This window comes from Dama dama, chromosome 5 (assembly GCF_033118175.1).
Source record: "Dama dama isolate Ldn47 chromosome 5, ASM3311817v1, whole genome shotgun sequence".
NCBI lineage: Eukaryota > Metazoa > Chordata > Mammalia > Artiodactyla > Cervidae > Dama > Dama dama.
Window position 1 is genome coordinate 95,737,683 of NC_083685.1, and position 25,309 is coordinate 95,762,991.

At 52.9% G+C, this 25,309-nt stretch overlaps 1 protein-coding gene and 1 long non-coding RNA gene across 6 annotated transcripts in view; one reads left to right on the top strand and one right to left on the bottom strand.

Annotated features, from left to right (window-relative positions):
- The window catches only part of WSCD1 (WSC domain containing 1), a 42,948-nt gene extending 26,900 nt beyond the window's left edge, over positions 1-16,048 (bottom strand). For 2 of the 5 annotated variants that reach the window (XM_061143190.1, XM_061143185.1), the window contains exons 1-2: positions 14,733-14,835; positions 3,809-4,511 (exon numbers count right to left, since the gene is read on the bottom strand). In XM_061143190.1, the coding sequence (XP_060999173.1) occupies positions 3,809-4,235 (427 nt within the window). In that variant the 5' untranslated portion in view covers positions 4,236-4,511; positions 14,733-14,835. Of the gene's footprint in view, positions 1-3,808; positions 4,512-5,295; positions 5,404-13,580; positions 13,604-14,732; positions 14,836-15,972 lie in introns of those variants that run through there. The other 3 variants (XM_061143186.1, XM_061143189.1, XM_061143188.1) reach the window with 3 other exon arrangements.
- Positions 16,049-20,862: 4,814 nt separating this feature from the next.
- Positions 20,863-22,242, top strand: LOC133057096 (uncharacterized). The gene is made up of 3 exons (XR_009692968.1): positions 20,863-20,959; positions 21,691-21,760; positions 21,961-22,242. It is a non-coding gene; the product is annotated as an uncharacterized LOC133057096 (long non-coding RNA).
- The last annotated feature ends 3,067 nt before the right edge of the window (positions 22,243-25,309 follow it).

The following is a 25,309-nucleotide window of genomic DNA, read 5'->3' on the forward strand; positions in this document are numbered from 1 at the left end:
CGTGACCTGGCATGTGCAGCCTCTGCTTCCGCATCTGTGAAGCATACGGTCCCACGGAATTCATGGGGGGGGGTTGTGAGAATGCCATGAGCTAACATGGAAAGTTATCTAATGCAGGTGTGGCATGTAGTACAAGCTCAGGGGTGACTGTTATTGTTGCAATGTGTCATTATTAATAATAAACACTTTTAGATTACTTTACTTCCCTGAAATGCAAACCCTTCATCATTAAAATGGTGATAGCACTGCTGACATCATAAGGCTGTTTGAAGATTAAATTAAATGAGATAACAGATGTCCATCTAGGCAGAACAATGGTTGGCACACAGCAGATGCTCGGATAAGCGACAGCTATTATTATTCTCTTCCTACACTGTAACCTGGGGCCGGGTGTGCCGATGGCTCCGTAAATATTAGCAGAGCACATTAATAAAAAAGAAAGAAAGGGTTTCGAGTGGTCAGGGTTGGGTTCTTCAAAAACAAGGAGAGGCTAGCCAGCCCCCAGCTGGCTGGTGGGTGGAACTGACCAGTCTGGAGGAACACCCACGCCCGGCTGGCCCTGTCTCTGTTTGTAGGAAGACCCAGATACCTCCCCCCATTCGTGAGGAGGAGGTGAGTCTTTTTTCCTGGAAAAATAATGAATGGCTTTTCTAACTCCCTGACAGAGGCGGGAATGTGTAGAAAGAAAGGACTTCCCAGGGATGCACTGGGACACATTCTGAGGCGGATTTATTACTTTCAGCTGAAACGGAGGCGATGCATTATTGTCTGTGACTCTGCATCTGTTCATTTGCACATCAAAATGGACATGCCGCGAGGCTATTAATGATGGCTTCGGAGATATTGGAATGTCTTTGGAAATTACTATCAATAAAAAACAAACTGGCTATGGAGAAGTTACTATTTTTCCCCTAGTAAACTTACTGACATTTTATTCCATTATGGATGTTGTCCAAGGTATAATGAAATGCTCAGTGATTGATGGGGCCTCCTGCGGCTTCCAAGCCTTGCCGGATCCCCTTACAGGAGGATGGCGGGCTGCCCGGGGCTGCGAAGAGATGCCCTCTTTGTCTGCAGCTCCAGCAGCTGTCCCAAGGGCGGGCCTCCACCAGGGAGGCCAGCCTGGCTATGCAGGGCCCCACAGAGCCCCAAGAGAGGAAGGGGGCTCCCAGGGAGTTCTAGGGCCAGTGCCTGCCTCTCCCCACTTCCTCTGAAGATCTTCAGCTGTGTGACACCACCGCCTCTCCCAGGGCGAATTCTTCCTCCAATCCTGGGGGATGTTCAAAATACTGAATAACTGATGGGAGGTATGGACTGGTCTGAATGGTCACCATTCAACACCAGAGCTTGACTGTTCCCGCTGAACTAGGCATTAACCCCTCCCTTGCCAGGTTTGGGGATCACCAGGGAGGGTCAGCCAGAGTGCAGAAGGTACTCAGAGACTCAGGACAGAAACCCTGGTGTATAATAGGTGATGGTCTGTCGTGTTTGGATCTCACCACTGTCTTCAGCTTTCACTACAGCCTCTTCCATCGCCTCTTTAAATGATGACCTAAAGAGTGCCCGCTGGTTCTCCAGGACGTAGATATTCTACACACAGGGCTGTAACCAGGTCACCCCGGGTGCTCCTCTCTCCTGGCCAGTCACCCTGAAGCCAGGTTACTAAGAACTTGTCACTTCTGTGTAATGAGCCCCAAGTCTTTTGCATGTGCCTCTCTGACGCCTCAGTCATGCTAGGTAGTAATCATCTAGATGCATATCTGACTCCACCACTACAGACGGAGCTCCTCAAGTGTAAAGTGAATAGCACACATGGAGACTCATATGTGCTAAGTGTGGACTGAGAAAAATAAAAAGAGGAATCATGGCTAATTTGCCAAGGTCCTAGAGTCAATAACTGGCAATACCAAGAGACAAATCCAGGTCTGTTTTCAAAATCCATGCTCTTTCCATGCCTTCTTTATAAGAAATCCATGGTGACTTTGGTCAGTTCTTTATACCTTAGTATAAATGAGCTACACTGGCATCATCTTGATAGAGACTCTGCTTCTTGATGTGTTGGGAGGAGTTTATAGAAATTTTAACTATATGAAATGAGTTACAGAAGTGGTTCCTCGACTCTCCCTCATTCTTACATGGAAGCCTTACTGAGGAATCCCACACAAGGGCTATGACCTAGAGGATTTCAGAGGACACTTCCTTCTATGGAAGTTTCTTCTATAGAAGGCATAGTCCTGCAGTCTTCACTGTATCGGGCCACCATCTTCTTCTATATCCTGCCGCTGAGGATTCAAAGCTCCAACCATACTTCTTACACTCAGGAGAGCACTTTTCCAGCAATTTGTACAGGATCAAATAAGGTGGTGACAGAGATGCTGAGACACTGTCTGAGATCAGTCACCACCCAACAACGGCTCTGACACTCCCTGGGTGCTCACTTCACACAGGTTCAGTCTCTAGGCCCCGCACAGTCTGGATAACTCGGTGCTAACAGCTCCGAGCTGGAGCCAGGCTGACCCCATGATGGAGTCCCAGTGGTGTGACTCTAGCAGTTCTGGTCAGTGCCCTGCCCGTGTCCCCCCAGCCTTGCTGTCTCCAGGCTGCACCCTAAGATGCAGGTTCTACCCTCATTCCAAGTCCCCATCTGCTCCATAACATACCCTGTACTGGCCACCTCCTCCCCTGTCTCACTTCCCACTCCCTACCAGTGTTCCTGGGGTCATATCCAAAACAAACCATGTCCATGTGAATCCTTGTTTCAGGGTTTGCTTCCAAGGAACCAAAACTAAGAGAATGATCTTGGAGAATTTACTTAACAATCTCCATGCCTCTTCACCTGCAAAACTGAGTTATAATAATAGTGCATGCATGCTAAGTCGCTTCAGTCATGTCCGACTCTTTGTGACCTTATGGCCCATAGCCTGCCAGGCTCCTCTGTCTATGGGATTCTTCAAGCAAGAATACTGGAGTGGATTGCCATGCCCTCTAGGGGATCTTCCCAACCCAGGGATTAAACCTGTGTCTCTTACATCTCCTGCATTGGCAGGTAGGTTTTTACTACTAGCACCACCTGGGAAGCCCCATAACAATAATAATAGCACCTGTAAATACAACACTTACAGGTGTGCGGTCACTGCTACACAAGTCAGCTATTGTTATTAAATAATAATAATAATTCCTGACTGCCAGTGCATACAATAGGCCCCCTAGTCCAGTGGTCCTCAGCCTCAGTGCACATGCAAGCCACCTGGAGACCATGATGCCCCAGACTGCAGCCTGCAGTTCTGCAGCCCTCCCCCCAGAGTTCGAGACTTGGGGAGTCCGAGAGAACCTGAGAACCTGCATTTGCAACAAGCTACTGGGTGGTGCTGGGTTGCGGCCTGGAATCCCACTTACCGAACTGCTGCTGTACATTATCACATTTAATCCTCACCACAACCCTGGGGCAGGTATCTCGACCTCCATTTCCAAGGGACAGAGAAATTAAGAGATGTGGTCACCCAGTAAGTTTGGGGAATGAGCCAGGATTTAAGCTCAGGTCTGTCTCAGCTCTAAGATGCTTACACATCTCAACCCCCAGCCACATGCAGTCCAGCTAGGGAGTGAGCAAAACTCCCAAGGGCTTCTCCTCCCAGGCCCCTTGTGGTGGGGCTGGGGAAAGCAGGCTGTGGGAAGGCCATGGACCTTCAGTTCCCACTTCTCAGGCTGCAGCCAGGGCCAGGGAGACCGGACACCAGTCCTGTGCCCCCAAATCGGGCTCCCGGGAAGAGCTCCCATATGTGTAAGGGGACCCAGGCTAAGCACCTACCTCGGCTGCTGGTGGCTGGCTGGGGGGCCTCGGGGCTCAGTGCGGGCGGCCCCGGGGGGTCCCCCATGAAGTGGTGGAACCAGCGACGCCGCAGCTGGCGCAGCTCCGAGTTGCGGCTGCGGAGCCAGCGGGGGCCGGGCCGGGGCCGGGCCAGGGGGCCCCGCAGCATGTCCATGCCGAGCAGCAGCTCCGGGCTGACCCGGGCATCGTGCAGGGCTCGGCTGTCCAATAGGCCCACGCCCAGCGCCACAGCGGCCACGGGCAGGGCCTGCAGCGGGCCAGGGGCCCGGGGGCCCGGCGGGAGGCCCAAGCGGGCCCGCTGCAGCAGCAGCAGGCTGCCGGTCATCAGGTAGGCGGCCGTGAGGAAGAAGAGCAGGAACTGCGTCCGGCGGAGAAACTTCTGGAGTCGGAAGAAAGGTTTGGCCATGCCCCTGGGCGGCAGGGCTCCCAGCTGGAGCCCAGGGTCGGCTCCTAGCACCCAGGCGGGAAGGAGGCCGGAGCCTCCGGGGGTGTCATCCCCGCATGCCAGCACCGGCCTGTTCTCTCCTGGGGCTACTGCTCCTCCTGCCCCGTTTCCAGCAGGTGCTCAGATAGCACCATCGCTGAGCTCCGGCCCTGGGCCCTGCAGCTGCAGCTTCTGCCCAAGTGTCAGGAACTTCGCCATCCCTGGGTTCTAGCGACCTTCATGTCCTGGCTCCGAAACCTGGAAAAGAGAAAGGGTGCTTAGAGGCGATGGGAGGGTCCATCTCTCCCACTGCCCCAGGGTCAGGAGCCCCACGCCTCTGTGTTCTGTCAGCCAAAGGGGCTGGCTATGCTGCAGAAACGAGGGACAGAGAGCCTGGTTCCAACCCCAGCTCTGCTGCAGGACGACTATGTGACAGCAGGTGGGCTATTTCAGTTCATGGGGCCTCAGTCTCCTCATCTGTAAAATGGAACTAATGCTCTACCCTGGAGCAATAGGACAATCCACTGATGACAACAGGAAGGAGAAAAAACAGCAGCAGTGACCTTGTATGAATCCTTAAACTATATGCCAGGCTTTGAGTTAGACACTTTATGTATCATCTCATTTAATCCTCACCCCAACCCAGAGAGAGAGATACATACAGCATTACCCCCATTTTACAGATGAGGAAACTGTGGCAAAGGGAGACTAAGTAAATTTCCCAAAGTCACACAACTGGGGAGAAAAGGAGCCAAGGTTTGGAACAGCGTGAATTCAGAACCTGAACTGTGAACCCCCACGTGGCCCAGCCTGTAATGAGACCCTACTACCTATAGGTGCACTCAGGCCAGGGCATGAGTATACAGCAGGTGCTCGATGCACGTGTGTACTGGGGCTGCAAACTGTCTTTTGGAAATGCTTCTACAGAGGTGGGTTGGTTTTGTACCCAGGAGAGGGTACAGAGGAGGGGGTGGGCTTGCATAGTCTTCCTTGCTTCCTGAAGGGAGGACAGCAGAGCAGGAGAGCCCCCGGGGCCATGCACCTGTCAGCAGAGGCTGGATTCCTGGTGTAGAGAAGCAAGGAGGCTCTTGGAGCAGCCTTCCCAGGGTGCCCCTCTGCTCCCCAGGACTCAGCTCTCACACTGGGCTTTGGTTGCCTTTGACGGCGCCTCTGAAGTGCACTGTCGGTGGTTGGCAGAGGGGCCCGCAGCTGCTGCGAGCTGGGCTGCTGGATAAGGACAGCCCAGAACACAAGGACAGGCTTGTCCCGGGGTGAAAGGCTCCGAGGAGCGTGACTAAGCCGCTGCCTGTAACTAACAGGCCCGGGACCCCCGCCAGGACCCCACGGCACCTCAATGGCTGCTCTGTGCCCTGGGGACAGTAGCCGGGTGTGAGAGGAAAGACAACGTTTGGGCTCTTGTGGCCTGGCATTCCAGGGTCTGGGAGGGGGTGGTGTCAGACCAGCATGACCCTTTCTGATTCAATGCCGAGAGCCGCCAGTTTCTGAGGCTTCTGGGGAGGGTAGGATGTGAGAATTAGGGGGGTCCAGTGGGTCCTTTAGGCTGGGGCAGGGGTGGCAGGGTAGGGAGTCAGCAAATGAAGGTGGAATTAAATGCTGAGTCTGGGAGCCATTTCAGACGGGTCTCCAGAGCTTTTATTTTCTCTGTAAGCTGGTGTGTGCCAGGCCCACCCCAGCTAGCCTCGTCAGATTTGTAAAACCACAGAGAAAATCCCAAGAAATCCGGATTGATCCCCCTGCCTCCAGCTTTGGCCCCTCCAATCCATCCTCTGCAAGGCTGCCAAGGTGATCCTCCTAACACGCAAATCTGATCACAGCGCTCCCCTGCTTAAAACCCCTTTCAATAGCTCCCTGTGGCTTTGGGATAAACTCCAAGCTCCTTAGCATGACATACAAGGCCCCCTTCCTGATCCAGCCCAAGCAGCTCCTCTCTTGCTGGGCCCTTCCCTTCTGCTTCTTCATCGCATGCACATGTGTGTGTAAACACACACACAAACACACACACCCCATGGCCCAGCAAAACAACCATAGCACGTCTGCCCTGGTGCCTTTGCACATACTTCACTTGATGTCTTTTCCTCCCTCTTTGCCTGGTGAATCCCTCTGTATCTCCAAGAATCAGCCCAGGTGTCACTTCCTCCGAGAAGCTCTCCCTGACCACCACCCACCCACTGGTATAGATTTCTCTGTCTCCCCATGCTGACCCTCATCCCAGCATTTGCCATCCTGGGATGATTTTAATTGTCCTCGTACTTGTCAACCATCCTTGCAGGACTGCAACTGACTCCAGGCTGGAGGTCATATGCTATGTATGCATTTTGGTAACCCCAGCTCACAACATGAGTCCCAGCAGAATAGATGCTCAGCCCTCTCTGTGTCTGAATACATTTTCTAAATGGATGAGAAGATACACTGATAGGTGGATCCTGATATCAGAAACCTGCTTCTGTGGGGGTCTTGTTGTTCAGTCGCTCAGTCCTGTCTGACTCTTTGTGACCCCATGACCTACAGCACTCCAGGCGTCCCTGTCCTTCACCATCTCCCAGTGTTTGCTCAAGCTCATGTCCATTGAGTCAGTGATGCCATCCAACCATCTCATCCTGTCGCCCCCTTCTTCTCCTGCCCTTAATCTTTCCCAGCATCAGGGTCTTTTCCAATGTTGGCTCTTCTTATCAGGTGGCCAAAGTATTGGAGCTTCAGCTCCAGCATCAGTCCTTCCAATGAATATTCAGGGTTGATTTTCTTAGGACTGACTGGTTTAATCTCCTTGCTGTCCAAGGGATTCTCAAGAGTCTTCTCCAGCACCACAGTGGGTGATCCTAGGGCAATGAAATCTCAAATTCTGCTTATCTAGAGCTGTGGGGGCCTCCCTAGAAAGGTGGAAGACAAAGCGATACCTGAGCATGAAGGACACAGCTTCACCAGTTCAGGCCTTAGAGACACGTGGAAGTTAACACAGGTGCTGAGCTTTATATGTGATCTTTCCTATGTCATCATTTTAAGAAAAGGGGCTTCCAAATCTGCTTGCCAAAGGCTTCTGGTTACAAGATTGAGATTCTATCAGTGAAAAATCCTATAAAACTAAAATAAAAGGGGAGTGTGGACCCCTGCTGTGGGAAGAAAGGTTCTGATGAGATGGAGCCAAAAGGTGGGCAATGGATCAACAGTTCAGAATTTTGAAGGCAAGATGCAGCCTGAATTCCATATACGTTTGTATAGAGGAGCTGCGAACATGCTACAAAGGGTACAGCAGGGTGAGGTGTGGTCAACACTGATCATTCCGGAATTGAGTGATCACACCTGGCTTCGCCAAGGCACCTGCCCCCCCACCAAGTTCTCTCTGGAGCCACCCCTTCCCACGGGGGCCCTCCCCTAGTCTGGGGAGATGGACCGTGGGCAAGGGGACAGGGGACAGCTGCTTTCAGGCCAGAGCTCCATGACCCCTGCTTCTGATAAGACTATACGACGGGCTGCCACTCTGAACTTTCCACATTGCAAAGCTGATTCCCAGACCAGAATACCTGCCGCTGCCTGGATGGGGGTGGGGAGTGGGGCCCTGTAAACCCACAGTATTAGCAACCTGTCCCCTGGCCCAGGTTTCTGCTCTGCAATCATCCCCCACTCTCTGCCATGTTCACCTCTCCCCCAGGGCACAGACGACACCTGATTTACCATCACATCCCCAGATCCTAGCATGCAGCCCGCAGGACAGTGCCTGTAAATGTCTGTTGAGTGACTGTATGGGAAAAAGGCCTGGAGGGTGGGGGGAGGGGTGCTGAGTCAAGTGCAGCATCTACACAAGGACTCAGAGCCAAGCCACGTGGCAGCTGAAGGACAGAAGCAGCCACCACCTGGGAAGGGGGGCTGTATCTAGCCACGGCCCATCAGCTGTGCCCACTGCACCCCAAAGCCAGGAGGCCCTCCATGAGAGCAAATCCGCCTTGAGCAAGTCACCGAACAGGTGGCACCTCAGGCTTCCCATCTGTGGAATGGGGATTAAGCATTGTCATGGGGCCGAATGAGAGAGGAAACCTCTTACCTACAGCCCGTGGCAAAGGAAGCAAACTTGGAAACTCCCTGGAGGAGAGGCCTGCAGCAGTGAGCTGTGGGGGACATCAGCCACCCTCACCTCCAGTGAGCTTCCAACTCCCTGCGGTGGGACCAGTATACCGTTCTTACCTGCAGCTGCCTCCGTGCTAAGATAGGTGTTAACAACTGCCTGCTATTTCTTTCTTTTTGAATATTTATTTATTTGCCGAGCCACAAGGCACGTGGGGTCTTAGCTCGCCACTAAGAGATTGAACCTGTTCTCCTTGTACTAGAAGTGTGGAGTCTTAACAACTGGACTGCCAGAGAAGTCCATGCTTGCTTTTTCAATGCTGAAGAATCTGCCTGCAATGCAGGAGACCTGGGTTTAATCTCTGGGTCAGGAAGATCCCCTGGAGAAGGAAATGGCAACCCACTCCAGTATTCTTGCCTGGAGAATCCCATGAACAGAGGAGCCTGGCAGCTGCAGTCCACGGGATGGCAAAGAATCAGACACAATTAAGTGATTAACACTTCCATCCCTCTTTTACAGCATTTAGTAATTAGGCTACACTGGATTGTGTGTTTCACCTGCACCATCTTATCTACTCGATATCTCCCATCAAGGGGGATAACCTGATCACCCCCATTTAAGAGCCTGGGTCTCTAAAACTCAGCTGGTCAAGGCCAGACAAACTAGGGCCAGGATTCAGACCCCAGCTCCCTGCTCTCAGAGCCCACCATGTCCACTCAGCTGCCCGCCTCTCTCCCCACCCCAGCTCCAAAGGAGGCAAGATGAAATCCTGAAAGGGGGTCGGTATGACTCCATCAGATCTCTTTGAAAACATGCCAGGTTGAAGCTCCCAGACACGGTGCCACCCACAGAGCACCCCCCCCACCTCCCAGCCAGACTGCCCAACGCTGCCATGTGGTGACACTCCCAGCCTCCTGACCCCTCCCCTCCTCTGCAGGTCTGGGCCATTTTTCCCCAAGGCACGCTTCCCATGTAACACCTCCCATCTGGGAACCATACAAAGTGCTTCAGGGGAATGGTAGGGGGGCAGGGGCCCCCCAACCCCTGCCTGAGACTCCAGGCTTCTCGGGAAGGAGGGGGCGCCAAGGAGGCACAGAGCCTCAGGCTGGACAAGGTGGACACCAGATGCCCTGCCTGGAGGTCTGCCAGGGACCCAAGAGCAACGCCCAGGGAGGGAGACCCTCAGCTTCTTCCGAGGAATGAGAAGAGAGCACTGGGACAGGGAGGCTTCTGGGGCGTCTCCGGGCGGGAGGAGGAGCCTAGCACAGGTGGGGACACAGACAACCTGAGCTGTTACTTTGTTGTCATCTGGACCCCAGGTGGCAGCCGTGGCTCAGTTTGAAGCGGGGTTGGGGGGGCGTTGGGCAGATGGCACCAGGCTGAGGTTTCCGAGGGACTGAACAAGTGAGCATTGGAGACAGCCGGGAGAGGAGAGAAGGCAGCCACGGGGGCCTGCGGGCTGCAGAAAGAGCTCAGAGAGGGCCCAGGCCCGACCAGTAGCCACTGGGGTTCAGTCACGTGACTCTACCATTCCCCACCACTGCCCCCACCAGAGAGGACAGACGGGGAAGGAGAGAACATCAGTAGCCTTAGGAACGCCACGGCCACTGCCGTGTGGGCTGTGACCATCTGGGGATCCAGAGCCGTGTGCTCTTAGCTGGGTGAGCCCCAAACACAAAAAACAGGAACCCACGTGTTGCTCCCGCAGACAAGGAGATGGGCATTCGTGGTCCAGCGGCTCAGAGCCCCAGCCTCCATGACTGGTAGGAGGGTGTCTCAGCCTCTAAACTTCAGCAAAGCCCCACTGAGAGCCTCCAGCTGGGCTCGGCGCTATGAATTAGCCACCCTCCCCCCGCCCCGTTTCTTCCCACCCTCAGTCCCTGCCACTGCCCTGCCCAGGCTCAATGCCTGTCATCTGGACGCTGTCCCCCTCTCCCAGAGGCTGCCCTCTCCTAGAAGCCTCACAAAGAGATCTTTCTAATACCAAGAACTAGCAAAGCTCCAGGCTTCAATGGCTCTCCAGGACTCAGATGACCAAGTTCAAGCCCCTCAGCCTGGTATTCACTGGCCCTTTCTGGGTCAATCTCCCAGCAAATTCCTTTCAACATTCCTTCCAGAACTTGATGCCCCACTGGCCAGCATGCGATGCTTCAAGCCCCCTCACACTTACTCTTCTGTTGGCCAGGAATGCTAATGGGTGCCCCGTCTTGTGGCTCAGAAATGCTTTGTGGCCACCAAATCAGCTCCAATGCCACCTCCTCCATGAAGCCTTCCTGGTCCCCAGAGCAGAGCTGCTCCCAGAGCTCAACGGGGAGGCTGGATGCTCAGGTGACGTGTCCTGCCTTGAGTCCCAGGTACACTGCCCACTTCTCCTCCCAGCCTATGGGCCCCTCATAGACACAGGCAGTGTCTGTGGGGTACAGGGCAGACCCCAGAAATCTGTGCCCATGGGTCACCCTCCCCCCAGTGCTCAGGGCCATACTGCCCTCACCCTCAGGTCCCAAGGCTCTGGGTCTTGGAGGCTCAGAAAGAGAACAAAGGACCCACTAAACAGAGATCTGCTGGGCCCTGGGATGGGACAAGGTTTGGGAAATGGGAATGCGGTGGGGTCCCTGCCTTTGAAGAGGCAAATCTTTTGATCTTCTGAACTTCAGAACTTAAGGGAAAAGTTCCAAATTAAGAAGTGGTGCTTAAAAGGTATAAAACATAATACTAAGGTCAATACTCCAGTCAAAGCAAAGGAGGTGGGGGGAGGGGGGATTCTTCCAGTAAACTCAGTGCTCTGGATTGGGAAGATCCCCTGGAGATGGCAAGGGTTCAGATAAAAAAGACTAAATCTGTATGTACCACATTAGAGATGGCAAGGTACTCTCACACACTCTCAAGTGTGCTGAAAGAATCAACAGATCATCAAATGAATGAATGATCTTCCCATAAACTTGTGAAGTCAAAATCATTACCATCTCCATCAGGGACAGGCAGAATTTGATACAGAGAGAGAGGCCAAATTAACTTGACCAAAGACAAACAGTTATTGCTAGACTGAACTCAAGTTTTCAGATTCCAGGTTTGTGATATCATCTATCATATCATGAGGCCTTCATCCATTCAACTCCATCCATTCCTCCAGACACTCAGCTAGGGGCCAGGGCTGCAAAGAAAGACAGAACACCTCCATGGGGAGGGTGGCATCTCCCCTTTTTAGTTGGTTGGTCTGGAGCCCAACCCACTCTTGCAAAAGCCAAGTACAGACTCTTTTAGGCTATCTCTGGGTCACTTCTTTGGTAAAACCCTATTTTGTTCATGTGCTTGGATGTTTCTTCCACTGAGTGGCAAACTCCTGAGGGTTGTCCAGACCTCACTGAGTGATTTGGATAAATCTGGGCAAATGGGTAGAGTACCCAGTCAAAGTTAGCCTCGCCCTCCTCTGGCTCTATGCCTGAAGTCACTGGGATGGGGGGCTTATGCTGGGGGGGGACCACCTTGGACCCTCCTGTCCTCAGAACCCTCCTGACCCCCTCATGAGTTTTCAGCAGTAAGAGACAGAGAATTGAAGTAGAGAAGGAAAGCTTTAATAGCTACCAAGGGGTTTGCAGTATTTGAAGCCGCACATGGTTAATCCAGCCCATTCTTCCAACCACTCTCACATCCACCCTAGGAAATACAGTTCCTCCCTAACTATGTTCTCCAAAAGAGCCACCCTTCCAACAACTTTCCAGGTGACATGTCTACATGTGTGTTGTGCTCAGTCATGTCTGACTCTTTGTGACCCCAAAGACTGCAGCCCGCCAGGTTTTTCTGTCCATGAAATTTTCCAGGCAAGAATACTGCAGTGGTTTGCCATTTCTATCTCCAAGGGATCTTCCTGACCCAAGAATCGAATCCAGTGTCTCTAGTGTTTCCTGCATTGGCAGGCAGGTTCTTTACCGCTCCACCACCTGATATGTCCACATGCTGGTTATTAAAGCCAAGAGGAGGAGAGATTTAAAGCAGCAGAGTGAAAAGAAGCCCAGGGAGAAGATAGTCCAAGGCCACGTTCCAGCTCTCACTCTCTAGATGAGCGGGGCCTGCCTCCAGCCCAGTTCTGCCCCTGCTGGTGGGTATGATCATCACTCACATCCTATGGATAAAGGTCTAAACACCAAGCTGTATTTCTGCTTTGTAAATAAGATCATCTATAGACACAGAGAACAAACTTACGGACACCAAGTGGGGAAGCGAGGTGAGATGAATTGGGAGATTGGGATGGACGTATAGACATGACTGATACTACATATACAACAGATAACTAATGAGAACCTACTATAGACCTCCGGGGACTCTACTCCGCACTCTGTAGTGACTGAAATGGGAAGAAAATCCAGAACAGGGGGGAGATATATGTACAGCTGATTCACTTTACTGTACAGCAGAACTAACACGATATTGTAAAGCAACCATACTCCAGTAAAAACTGATTGAAAAATTAAAAAATAAACACGGAACTGCCCCCAGACTCCTTTGCCCTGGCCTCAGTGACGCTCCAGATGGAGAATCCAGGGGACTGGCCTCACCAAGACTGACTGGAGTCTGAGCCGGATGGGAGCACAAGCCAGGTGTGTCTATAGAGAAACACACCTTTCCAAGAAGCACTGCTCAGACACAGTTCGGTCCCAACCTGGAGGCTCTGGGCTGCCTGTTGAAGCAGACTATACAGGAAAGCAGCTCTGCAACTCACTCCCCAGTGCTCCGAGGGCTCAGGCCTTAGCAGCCCACTGGTGGCCCACAACATCCACTTCCGCCTGACTAGGCAGACAGGAGGGAAGGGGCAGGGGGCCACCATCTGCTCAATCCAGGCATCTCTTCACTTCTAGCCAGACATGCTGTAGGGCACAGGGCGGCACCCCACAGCGCTCCAAGTGAAACAAGGGAACCCCTCGCCCTAAAACAAAGCACGCTTCCAGAGGAGCTGTGGAAATGGTCATGCTGAAGACCGGAGGATGCTGCGTTAGGGGAGGGCCAGGGGGCTTGTCTGCGAGGAAGATGAGGGCTGCCAGGCTAACCTCACCAGCCCAGCTGTGGGCCAAGCTTCCTTTAGCGAGTGTGCACAGGAGATGAACACAGCTGCTCTTCCCCCATGGAACCACTGGGCTCTGGGGGCAACCAATGGGCCCAGGGGGCATCATCTCCAAGGGACTTGTGAGGCCAGAGCCAAGTGTATGGGGAGGGTGGGGGCGGTGAGGGGAATACTGGAGAGAACCTCCCCCCACCTTGCCCTCTCTCCAGCACTTGCAACCGCCAGGTCGAGGTTGCTGCAGGCAGAGCGCAGCAAGCCAGCCCTCTGCTGCCTGTATTCCCGTTTCCACCAGCCCTCACTTCCTGTGCCTGAAAACCTAGGCGATTCAGAGGAGAAAAAGAAAAAGTCACCTCCTCTCCCCATCTCCTGATTCCAACCATGGCGTTCCTACATGGGATAAGCCAAGCGCTCCATAAACTGAAGCCCGCCCTTCCAGCGACAAGAGAGACGACAGCGTCTAATGTTGTTAGAAAAGTGCAGTGGAGTTCCGAGTCTGTCCATCTTGGGTGCCGCTGGGGACCAGGCGAGTGTGGGCAGCAGCGGGATCCCAGGGCAGCTGTGCGGCTGGAACCCTCGCGTCCAGCCTTCCCAGTGCTCAGAGAAGGGTCAGAGGTCTCCCTCCCCGCCCCTGCCTCCCCACTGGGTGAGCCGGCACCGAGCAGGCATCATTCGTGGGCACAGATGCTCCGGGAAAACAGACACCCGGGAGGTTATCCAGAGCAGAGGACCCCCCCGGAGGCTTCTCATGAGAGACGAAAAACCGCAATTAGCAGCCTCCAGTCATGAATCTCCTTCTACACTTAGGAAGATGCAAAAGCTCTACTTAGGGTAATTTTCCGGACAAAATACAAACGTTTCGCCTTTGTCCATGCCTCCGTTCAAGTTCACCAAGAGACGGAGAAAAACCTCCGCTGACCGCAAACCTGGCGTGCTAGCAGAACGAGAGAGAGCTGCCGCTAGGTAAACGTCTCCTCTTAGAAAAGGCAGTGCGCACCCCAAATCCTGTCCTCACCCCTTCCCCGGGCCCGGATCCAAGGCTCCATCCCGGAAAACGGACAGTCTCTGAGGGTTCCAAGGTGGGTACGCGGCTTGGGAAACTGCCTTGAGCACCCCCGCCCCATCCCGCTCTTCCGAAACCTCCCTCCACCCAAGCGCACACACTCCCGAGCGAAGCCGCCCCGGCCCCGCGAGAGGCACCCCCCGCCAGCGCGCCCCGAGCCGGAGCAGGTGCAGCCCCACCGCGATCCCGGCCGCGTCTACACAAACTTGTTGGCCCGCGGCTGGGGGAAGCCTGCCCGCAGCCCGCGCAGGGGTCCCGGCTGGACCACCCGGAGACCGCACTCACCCACGCGATCGCTGCCGGCTGGGGCGCCCGCTCCCCGCCTCCCTGGGGCGCTGAGCCCGCAGCCCCGCAGTGCCCAGAGCCTAGGCGCCCCTGGCGCCCGCACGCCCCCGGGTGGCCCGCGGCGAGGAGCGGCCCAATGCGCCCCGGGCACAGGGCGCCGCCGCCTGGCTCCCTGGGCTGCGGACGTCCGGGCTGAGCCGCGGCGGCTGAGCGAGCGGGCGCCGAGCGGGCAGCGGGGCGAGCGGGCGAGCGGGCGCCCGGCTCTGCACATGCTCACTCGCGCGGCCCGGGGACAGCGGCCGGCCGCCGCCGGGTCCTAGAGGCGACCGTCCTCCCGCCGCCCGTGGGAGGGGTCGCCCAGGTCCTGGGGACCAGCCCACCCGGCGCAGCCACGCTCGCTGCTGGGAAGCAGAGTCGCCGGCACCCAGTCCCATCCACACACTCCCATACACACACATACAGCCTCCCTTGCTGTAATACACACCAGGCTAATGCATTAGCGCTCACACCAACACACGTCTACACAACACCCTAGGCACTGCCACATAGAGGAACAGGCTCCCACACTCGCCCAGACACACGGGGACACACAGTGATGCAAACACACTGAACCACTGCTTCACAGACACTCTGACACCCACACTCACACACAACACACACACACACACACAGAGGGCTCTCTCCTGGGACACTGACAGCCACCCAGTTTGTAGCACTCTGATACCAACCCGCAGAGGCAGACAGACACACGTTGGATCACTGTCCCACGCAGAGCTAGACACTAACACTTACATCCTTATGCACGCACACACACACACACATACACATGCACTCTGAGACCCACAGATCGCTACCCCACGGACAAATACACTGACACCGTCTCCCATGCCCACACACTCAGGGCTCTACCACCAACCACTGCACTGCCCCACACAGACCTACAGTGCCAGACCCACACCAAGGTGTAGTGATCCGTCCACACACCGGAGTCCACTGACACACACACTGCTGTGTAGAGAGTCGTACTGGCCATTGGCCCACAGACTCCCTGAGGTGGATAGGGGCTGATACAGACACACAGGTATACAACCACGCTGCTACACAGCCATCCCCTTTTTAAAATAAGGACTGGGTCCAACCTCCAGGATGCTCCCTCCACGCCCCACCCCTGCTCCTCAGAAGTCCCCAGGCCACCGTGCTGCCCCTGCCCTGCCGGGCACGTCCTTGGCCCGTGTCTCACCTGGGGCTGGCTGCTGAGACGCTCCGATGACTGGGGACCTGCAGAGGCTGCGGGAACAGGTGGCGCCGGCAGGGCTCTAAGCGGGTCCTTCTGAAAGGGAGTCGCGTGCCTCCGACTCCCACTAGGGGCGGCACTGCTTGGCAAGGCTGGGAGGAGCCGTTTTCAACAGGTGGAGGGCAGGCGGGAGAGGATTAGCCTGGGGACCAGTCGGAGCGCCGCTTTACGTAGCTCAGTCAAGTGGTACCCAGAGGGGAAAGGGAGGCACTTAGGTTAGCCCGGCTAGTCAGGCCAAGTGCGGGTATTAGGAGAGTCAGCCCCCTCCCTGGGACAAAGGTGAGGAGTGCTGGGGCCGGGGAGGACCTGGAGGAGGGAACAGGGAGTGAGGGGTGATGCTTACAGGAACGCCCCCATACACATCACTTTGGAGTGTGAATGTGTGTGTTGCTATTATTGTTGTTGTTATTCAGTTACTGAGTCTTGTTGGACTATTTGCAACCCCATGGACTGCAGCATGCCAAACTCCCCTATCCTTCGCTATTTCCCAGAGTTGGCTCAAGTTCATGTCCATTGTTGCTATTATTACCAACAACAATAACCTACTGTGCATTTTTTGCATTGCGTTTTGATTTTCAAAGCACTCTCCAGGACAGCTACATCATTTGTGGGACCCAGTGCAAAATGAAAATGTGGGCCTTTGTTCAAGAATGGGTAAGAACATCAGGAAATGAGAACAGAAGTGTGAAACCCAGCGCGGAGCCCTTCTGAGCTAAGGCCCTGTGCCCTGCATGGGTCTCATGCCAGTGGAGCTGGCCCTAACTCTTTCATGCCCTTGGCCCCCCCTTAGAACTCAAAATAAGTGGTGCATGCCTTCACCATCTTCATCTGCAAATTAAAGAAAATGCACCCATTCTTGGGCTTTTGTGAGGATCAAAGGAAATTCTTGGTGAGCTTGTATCACTATCTGCCACAGGATACACACGTAATGCCTTTTAGTAAACATGATATAAAGAGCTTTCTCCCAAGGCTTTGCTACGATCCAGAAATGCCACCTGTGCAATGGTCTCTTGATCCACGGGCTTACAGTACCTTCTCATCCTCCAAATGTCACCTCCCCAGAGGCCTGCCCAGACATCCCAGGCTGCATAAAGCATACTCCATCCTCACCTTGTGGATTTACTTGCTTATTGTCTGTCTTCTCCCAGATCTTCCCAGCCCCCACAGCTAGAATTTCAGCCCCCACAAAGCCAAGACAATTTTCATCTCGTTCAGAACTATATCCTTAGTGTCTAGCTTATTTCTTGGCACATAGGCATGCCCACCACATATTTACTAGATAAATAATTAACTGGTTTTTAAAAATGCACTATGCCTAGCATATTTTTAAGGAACCCAAACAGTTTCCCAGTAGTCTCCCTGTGTCTTCCTAAGAACTCAGAGACTACTTATTCCTGTTCATGTCACAGACAGATCCACGTTTGTGTCCAACCACTTTATAATGGTCCATTGGGTATGACTGGCCAGCAAGGAGACCAGGATGGCGCGCGTGGATGGCCCGTGGCCTCTCATCCCCCTGCCAGGGGCCTATGGCGGGTTATGGAAGCAGGCGCCCCTCCAGTGCCTGCCAGCACCTGCATCTGAACACCCTCCTCCTTTGACTGTGTAGCTCTTGGCTGCTGCTCCATCAGGACCCTGGCAGGTGACACGGGCTTGACCATCCCAGAGTAGCCCGTGAAGGTTGCCTTCCACTCCTGGCAGGGCCCTGCATCATTGGAAAAAGCATCATTCAGAGACCCAGAGAACCTTTGGCAACATCTGAAAAGACAGGGATGCAGTTTCTTCTCTCCTCTTTTGCTTTTATTCCCCCGTGGTGCTGTGACTTACTGGTGCCCCCTCTGTGCACTCAGACCTGAAGCTGGCTTCACCACTTTGCTACGCTTCCTATTTACCTGCTCTCTCCCATGAGCACACCGCAGAGACTTAAATATGCCTCTGCAAAGATGCCAGAGACACAGATGGTAATTGTACCCCCTGCTGAGCTGTGTCTGCAGATATCAGAGTGTGAGGTGGGGAAGAGTAGGGATCTGTACCCGCCGCCTAGCAAGGGAGGACAGGTCTGGTCTGGGAGCAGCTGGACTTCCTAGGTAGGGGCCAAAGGTGCCTTGAAAGTTTCAGGAATCCAGAGGCAGCTGGGATCAGAATGAGGAGGAAGACTGAGTCCCATTTTTTTCCTTTTTAAAAAAAATATTTGTTATTTATTTCTTCTTTTATAAGTAAAGAAATGTGCCAGGTCTTAGTTGTGGCATGCAGTATCTTTCAGCTGCAGCATGTGGGATCTAGTTCCCTGACCAGGGATCGAACCTGGGCCGCTGCATGAGTCTTACCCGCCACTGGACTACCAAGGTAGACCCCCAAGTTCCTTTTCTGACTAAACTAGAATAGGTTGTGTGACCTCATGCCAAACTTAACTTCTTTTGTCCTGGTTTGCCTTTCTGTAAAATGGGTGGTCGTCTAATTCATAAGCGAAGGGCCTTGCTTTGAGAGAGGCAGGGGAACGAAATGAAAGTGCTTTGAAGTCAAGTTCTGCTTCTCTGGTTGGGCAAACAAAATTGTTTTGCCCGGATGTAGCTTTTTAATCTACAAAATGGGGAAAGAGTTCACTTTCTAGTGCAGAGTTCCTGGCACAGGGTAATATATTCAGTAAGTGACGACATAAATGATTCTTCCAACCGGTGGTATGATGACAGTTCTACCTGGCCGTGGTGTGGTATGGGGTCTGATGTTGCAGGTGCTGGCCAAGAGTGTGTTGGATCCAGTTTAGAACTGCCTGACCCCAGCACCCTTCCTGTCTGCAACTGGCTGGGGCTGGGGAACAGAAAGCACTGAAGGATCACCAGCCAAGGGCGGAGGTCTGTCAGGTTAGACGCAGGGCTCACGGGCTCAGTTACCAGGCAGAGGGTGTAAGGGTGCTGGGGCAGGAAGTCGGCTCCGGGGGGAAGGGTGGCAGAGTGGACGGACCCCCGCTCTGCCCCTCCTGCCTGGCGTGCATGTGCGTGCAGAGCAGAGGAAGCACCCTGTCTTTGCTCCATTTTTATGAACTTCTCTGTAAGTCATTCATCAAAGGCCTTGAACTTGAAAGCTGTCATTTCAGAAAAGCTGCTGGAACACCTCAAGCAGATGGCAGTGATTCAAGAGGAGATGGGTTCATGTTAATGAACTTCTTATTTGGGAATAATTTTAGATTTCCAGAAAAGTTGCAAAGATAGCAGAGCAGTCTTGTGTACCCCTCACTAAGTTTTCCCTATTGTTAATGTCTTATAGGGGTTTCCCTATGGCTCAGCTGGTAAAGAATCCACCTGCAATGCAGGAGACACCGGAGACATGGGTTCAATCCCTGAGTTGAGAAGATCCCCTGGAACAGGAAATGGCACCCCACTCCAGTATTCTTGCCTGGAAAATCCCATGGACAGAGGAGCCTGGCAGGCTATAGTTCATGGGATTGCCAAGTCGGACATGACTAAAGTGACTTAACACAATATCTTATGTGACCAGGGTACCTTGTTCAAAGCTGAGAATTTCAGCTTGGCATGCTGCTTGCTATTGACTAGACTCCAGACTTGATTTGTGTTTCACCAGTTTCCACGCATGTCCAGGGTACCACATTGTGTTTAGTTATCCCTCTCCCCAGTCTCTTCTGTTCTGTGACATTTTCTCAGTCTTTCCTTGACTTTCATGACCTTGACAGTCCTAAGAAATACTGGCCAGGTACCCTGTGAAATGTCCAGAGGGCTCAATTCAAACAGGGCATCTCAGACTAGAAGGGTTTTTGAATTTGGTGGCATTAGGTGGCTATTTTTTTAATAATCTATATTGAACTTGACAATATTGCCTTTGTTTTATGTTTTGGTTTTTTGGCCACAACGCATGTGAGATCTTAATTCCCCAACCAGGGATTGAACCCACATGCCCTGCACTGGAAGGTGAAGTCTTAACCACTGGACCACCAGGGAAGTCCCTCATGTGACTACTGATACCATCTCTATGTGTGAGCCTATTATGGCCCATTACAAGAGACCTGGTCAGCATCCTAGGGAAAGAAGACAAGGAGAGGCCAGCATGGAAGAAATTTCAACAGGATAGGGGCTGGCAGATGGCTGGTGGCTGGAGGAAATACAATATCAAGTTCCAAATGTAATACTGGCTGATTCCTGTACCTGATATGCAGGGTCTGCTCATTACCTGTGTTTCTCTTCAATCTGAGTGTCCTGGCTGCACAGGACATGTCACTGGGGAAGGAGAGCTGCTGCCCTGAAATTCCCACCCCAGCCCTGCCCCTTCCATCCCCCCACTCACATGGGGCCCATATTCATCCACTTACACAGTTGGCCAACTCCCCCCACCTCAACCTGATTGAAAACAGCACATCGATAGTAATAGGCACAGTAAAGTCTCCATAAACATCTTCATCAGGGGAAATTAATCCTTTGTTTGGAAGTATTTTTTAAGGAAAAAAAAAACACACACAGACTTAACAGAATAAGCTATGGTTGCCAGGGGGAAGAATGGGAGAGACAAGGAGTTTAGGATGGACATGTACACACTGCTATATTTAAATGAATAACCAACAAGGACCTACTGTATAGCACATGGAAATCTGCTCAGTGTTATGTGGCCACCTAGATGGGGGGGAGTTTGGAGGAGAATGGATACATGTGCACCTATAGCCTAGTCCCTTCACTGTCCACCTGAAATCATCACAACATTGTTGGTTGGCTACACCCCAACACAAAACAAAAAGTTTAATGAAAGAGAGAAACATGCTTGGTTCTTTCCAACCCCTTTCTCTCCCTTCCTTTTGTAGGGATTTCTATCACAGAATCTTCAACACAGTTGTGCTGCTATGCCAGAAAGTGGAGTGGCCACTTCAAGACCATGAGATGACAAGCCAACCCTCTAAGTGGGGCAGAGCACAAAGACAGAAGAGACCCAGGTGTGAACCAATGGATGACCCCCTTCCCTGTGGACACATGTTAGAAAAATAAGATCTACTTGCATAGAAACACACCCTGCTCTCTTAAGCACTTTTATCCTTCAAATTGTGAGCCCCCAATATTCAGCATAGGAACAGCAAAGTCCTAATAACCAAGTTTGCGAGCCGAGGGAGTAGAACTCTAAAGATCCTGCATATTTTGAGTTTCTCCCTTCTGGAAGCTTTGATGTATAAGCAGGTAGATGAGTGGAAAGTGGGTGGAAGGGCTAGGGCTGTGCAGATGGACATAAAGGGAAGCAGGCAGACAGGAGGCGGAGGGTAAGCAGAAAGGTTGGATTGTATAGATGCTGAGCTCCATGACCGCATGGAGCTTATTTGTCATCAAGTTCATGGCTGTCACCCCAGCACCCTCCTGTCCCCTGCCCTGAATAGCCTCACCTACTCAAAGCTCCTTCACGTGGCAGCCCCGCCCCCATCTTGCCCAGGTCACCATCCACCCCTCTCCATCCTCCTCTGGCCCTCTCCCTCAAGGTTCTCCCAAGCTCTTTGTCTTCTCCCCCATCAGCCTTTGTCATCCCATCTCTGGAGTCCACTCACCCTATCTCCTTTGCCTGGAGTGCCCCTCTCCTGCAGTCTGTTGCTCTTTCAGGGCCTGGAACAAACTCTCCCTCCTCCTTGAAGTCTTCCCAGATTGCACATCCAAATTTAATCTCTCCCCCGCACCCCATCAGTGTTCCCACAGATTTTTGCTTGGGATAAAAGCCAGGATGGAGAAACACAGAAGCCAAGTAGGAGGAGAAGGTATGTGTGCCTGTGTGTGTGGGGGGGGGGGGGGGTAGTGTAGAGCCATTCAGGGATTTACTGCCCAAGGAAATATCGATGTCACCACCTGTCTGCCCCAGGTGAGCGTGACAGGGGAAGATGCTGTCACTTAGGAAGAATCATGGCTTACTGGATCATGTAATCCTCTTCACAACTCTATTAAATATGTACTGTTTTAGCCCCATTTTACAGATGAGAAGACTGAGGCTCAGAGGACTTAAGGGACTGAGCCAAAATCACATACCCAGAAAGCATAAAAGCTGGATTGGAGTTCAGATCTGGTTAATTTCAAAGGGTCCCACCCCCATGGGCTCTAACTTGTCCACTCGTGTCCACCCACCCGTCCATCCTCCCGACCCACCCAGGGGGCACACAGGGACAACCTCCTGCCCCTGCTCAGTCATCCCAAGGCCAACACACATGTGCTTGTCCTCCATCTCAGATTATGAAGGAATTCTCTGGAAAGGGTGCTGCTGAGTTGTTACTAAAAGAGGACACAGCCAATGTCATGGCTAGAGCCCAGGGGATCATGGGAAGGGGGAGGGATGGAAGGAGGGAGGGATAGCTGCTACTCTCCTAGAGATCATTGAGTGGGATCAAGGAATCCTCTAGGGAGACGGAGAGGAAAGAGCTGCTGAGGAATGGAATTCCCAGCCCTGCCCTGCATGCACCCTGGTGCCAGACACCCCAGATGTGTGGCCTCACCCACAGAAGGAAACTGTTCTATAACAGGACACACACAGGAGTGGAGCAAAGTCGGCTGGATAAATAAAGTGTTCCCAATGTTTCATCTAGTTCCTTCTGCTTCCTTTTATGTGTGTTTCCCAAGGGGAGCCGAGGGATAGGGGAGCCAAGGGATAGAGGTGCTAAGAAGGAACAGAAATTCACTGGAGCAACAAATTCACCAGTCTCTGGAAGAGCAGACAGATTATTCCATTCACTAATCATGTGGTGTGTGCCCCTGAGCAATGCTCTTCACCTCTCAGAGCCTCTGTTTTCCCATCTGTAAAATGGAGATAATAAGAATGAAAGGAGATAACATGTGTGTTTGGGGAAGGGTTGGTCCTGTGCTTCCCACCTTACATGCACCAAGTTACTTATTTCTTTCCCTTTGGATGTGTTCTCACAATTTTTAGTCATATTTTTTGGAGGTATAAAGAATCCACCTGTAATTCAGGAGACCTGGGTTCAATCCCTGGGTTGGGAATGTCCCCTAGAGAAAGGCATGGCTACGCACTCCAGTATTCTTGCCTAGAGAATCCCAGGGACAGAGGCTACAGTCCATGGGGTCGCAAACAGGTGGACACAGCTGAGCAACACACACTTCCACTTCCACTTCTGAGACTAGACTTTGAAACCGGAAGGCAGAGGTCATTCTAAAGTTCATGAAGGCTGCTTTCCCAGGACCCAGGACAGCATGTGCCATGGGGCTGGGAAAGATGAGAGCAGTGAATGATGCTTGGAGCTCCCTCTTACTTCTTGCTTCATCCAGGCCTTCGGGAATTGTACCTAAGGCTGGAGAGTGCACCGGTGCCTGGGAGGGCAGAGAGCTGGAGGATGGTGGGTAAGGTCTGGGTGCTGGTGGGGACCTGAGGACACTGAGAGTGTCTAGTTCAGATTGTCCCTGCTGACCCTGCTTTCACCAGTTGGAGCAGCTCAAGAGAGCAAGTATATTTTCAAAGAACAGATGTTGAGACTGAGAAGACTTCAAAGAAGAAATGGTGATGGATGGAGGGGAAGTGGATGGAGGGGAAAGGATATTAGGATGGGGAGGCCGGTGCAAGTTAGCTGAGACTAGGGCAGCACACATGGAGTGCTGAAGGAAAGGGGAGAAATTCTCTGTGGTTGGCAAGCGGATAGGGGCAGGTGGCTGGGAGTGTGTTAGGAGAACCTGAGAGATTTGGCCTTTATCCTGGAGCTAGGTGCTGAAGAGCCAGGGAAATTTTTCACATGGGGGGTAGAATCAGCGATATGGGGAAGGGATAGGGAACAGTGGGTCTTGACCATCCTGACTGTCATCCCCAGGCCTGCCTGTTACCATGGCAACCAATGGCGGGGGGGGGGGGGGGGGGTGGCCCGAGCGAGGAGAGAGATCTTTCTGTTTCTGTATGTTTGAGTTCGACCCTGATCATCTCAAGCTGAGTCTCAGACAAACAGTGGGTCCACCTGCTTCCCTTAGAGTCCCCAAGTGAGGAAGCCAACTCCACTCCCAGCAAGCAAAGGCCTGACTCGTGACCCCAGAGTCTCTCCTGGTCCCCCTCCCTGTTCACCTGAGGGATGGCAGGGCTCAGGTGTGCATCTGAGCAGCTTCCACCCCTTCCCGACCACGCTCTGAGGAGCAGGGAAATGGGAAGTGACAGCCAATGCCAGGAGTCACTAAGTCTCTGTCACCTCGATTTCCAAGACAGACGGAGCTGGTGCTGAGCGAACATGGCACTTCAGAGACACCCCTGCCCCTGCAGGAGCCGCCAGAGCCACGCTGGGGCCTCGCCCCGCCCCCTGCCTCCCTGCCCCTCCCCCAGCTCCTCCCCCCCACCCCGCCCCCAACCCCGACCCTGGACCCTTGCGTCCATCCTCAGCCGCAGTCCCACCCGGTAGACATAGATCTGGCTCCTCCACACCCAGCTGCAAGTTCCGTTCAGTCGCTCAGTCGTGTCCGACTCTGCAACCCCACGGACTGCAGCAGGACAGGCATCCCAGTCCATCACCAGCTCCCGGAGTTGACTCAAACTCATGCTTGGAAAAATCCCATGGATGGAGGAGCCTGGTAGGCTAGAGTCCATGGGGTCGCGGAGAGTTGGACACGACTGAGCGACTTCACTTTCGCTTTTCACTTTCATGCATTGGAGAAGGAAATGGCAACCCATTCCAGTGTTCTTGCCTGGAGAATCCCGGGGATGGAGGAGCCTGGTGGGCTCCTGTCTATGGGGTCACACAGAGCCGGACACGACTGAAGTGACTTAGCAGTAGCAGCAGCAGCATGTCCATTAAGTCTGTGATGCCATCCAATCATCTCATCCTCTGGCGTCCCCTTCTCCTCCCGCCTTCAGTCTTTCCCAGCATCAGGGTCTTTTCCAATGAGTCAGTTCTTCCCATCAGCCGCAAGCTGTGGGCATAACTTTACCAATTATAAGGACTGCCACCTCAAAAGAAAGGACTCTCCCCTGTGCCTTTGAAAGACAACCTCTGTGGGAGTTCCCTGGTAGTCTAGTGGTTAGAAGTCTGGGCTTTTGCTGCCTTGGCCTGGGGTTCTCTGTTCCCTGGTCAGGAAACTGAGATCTTGCAAACCTGCGTGGCATGGGCAAAAATAAAATAAAGAAAACCTTTGAAAAGTTTGCTTATTATACCATCCCACAATTCTGGGGATGGTAATAATAATTATTACCTGTTATTATAATTAGGTAAAATAATAATTTTTACCTAATTTTTGCCTAAAAATAATAATTCCCAGGAATGATTAATTACTTCATCTGTGTTTAATGCCTTGGTCTTTTTTATTTTTACCAACAGATTGAGGGGTTTCTGGCT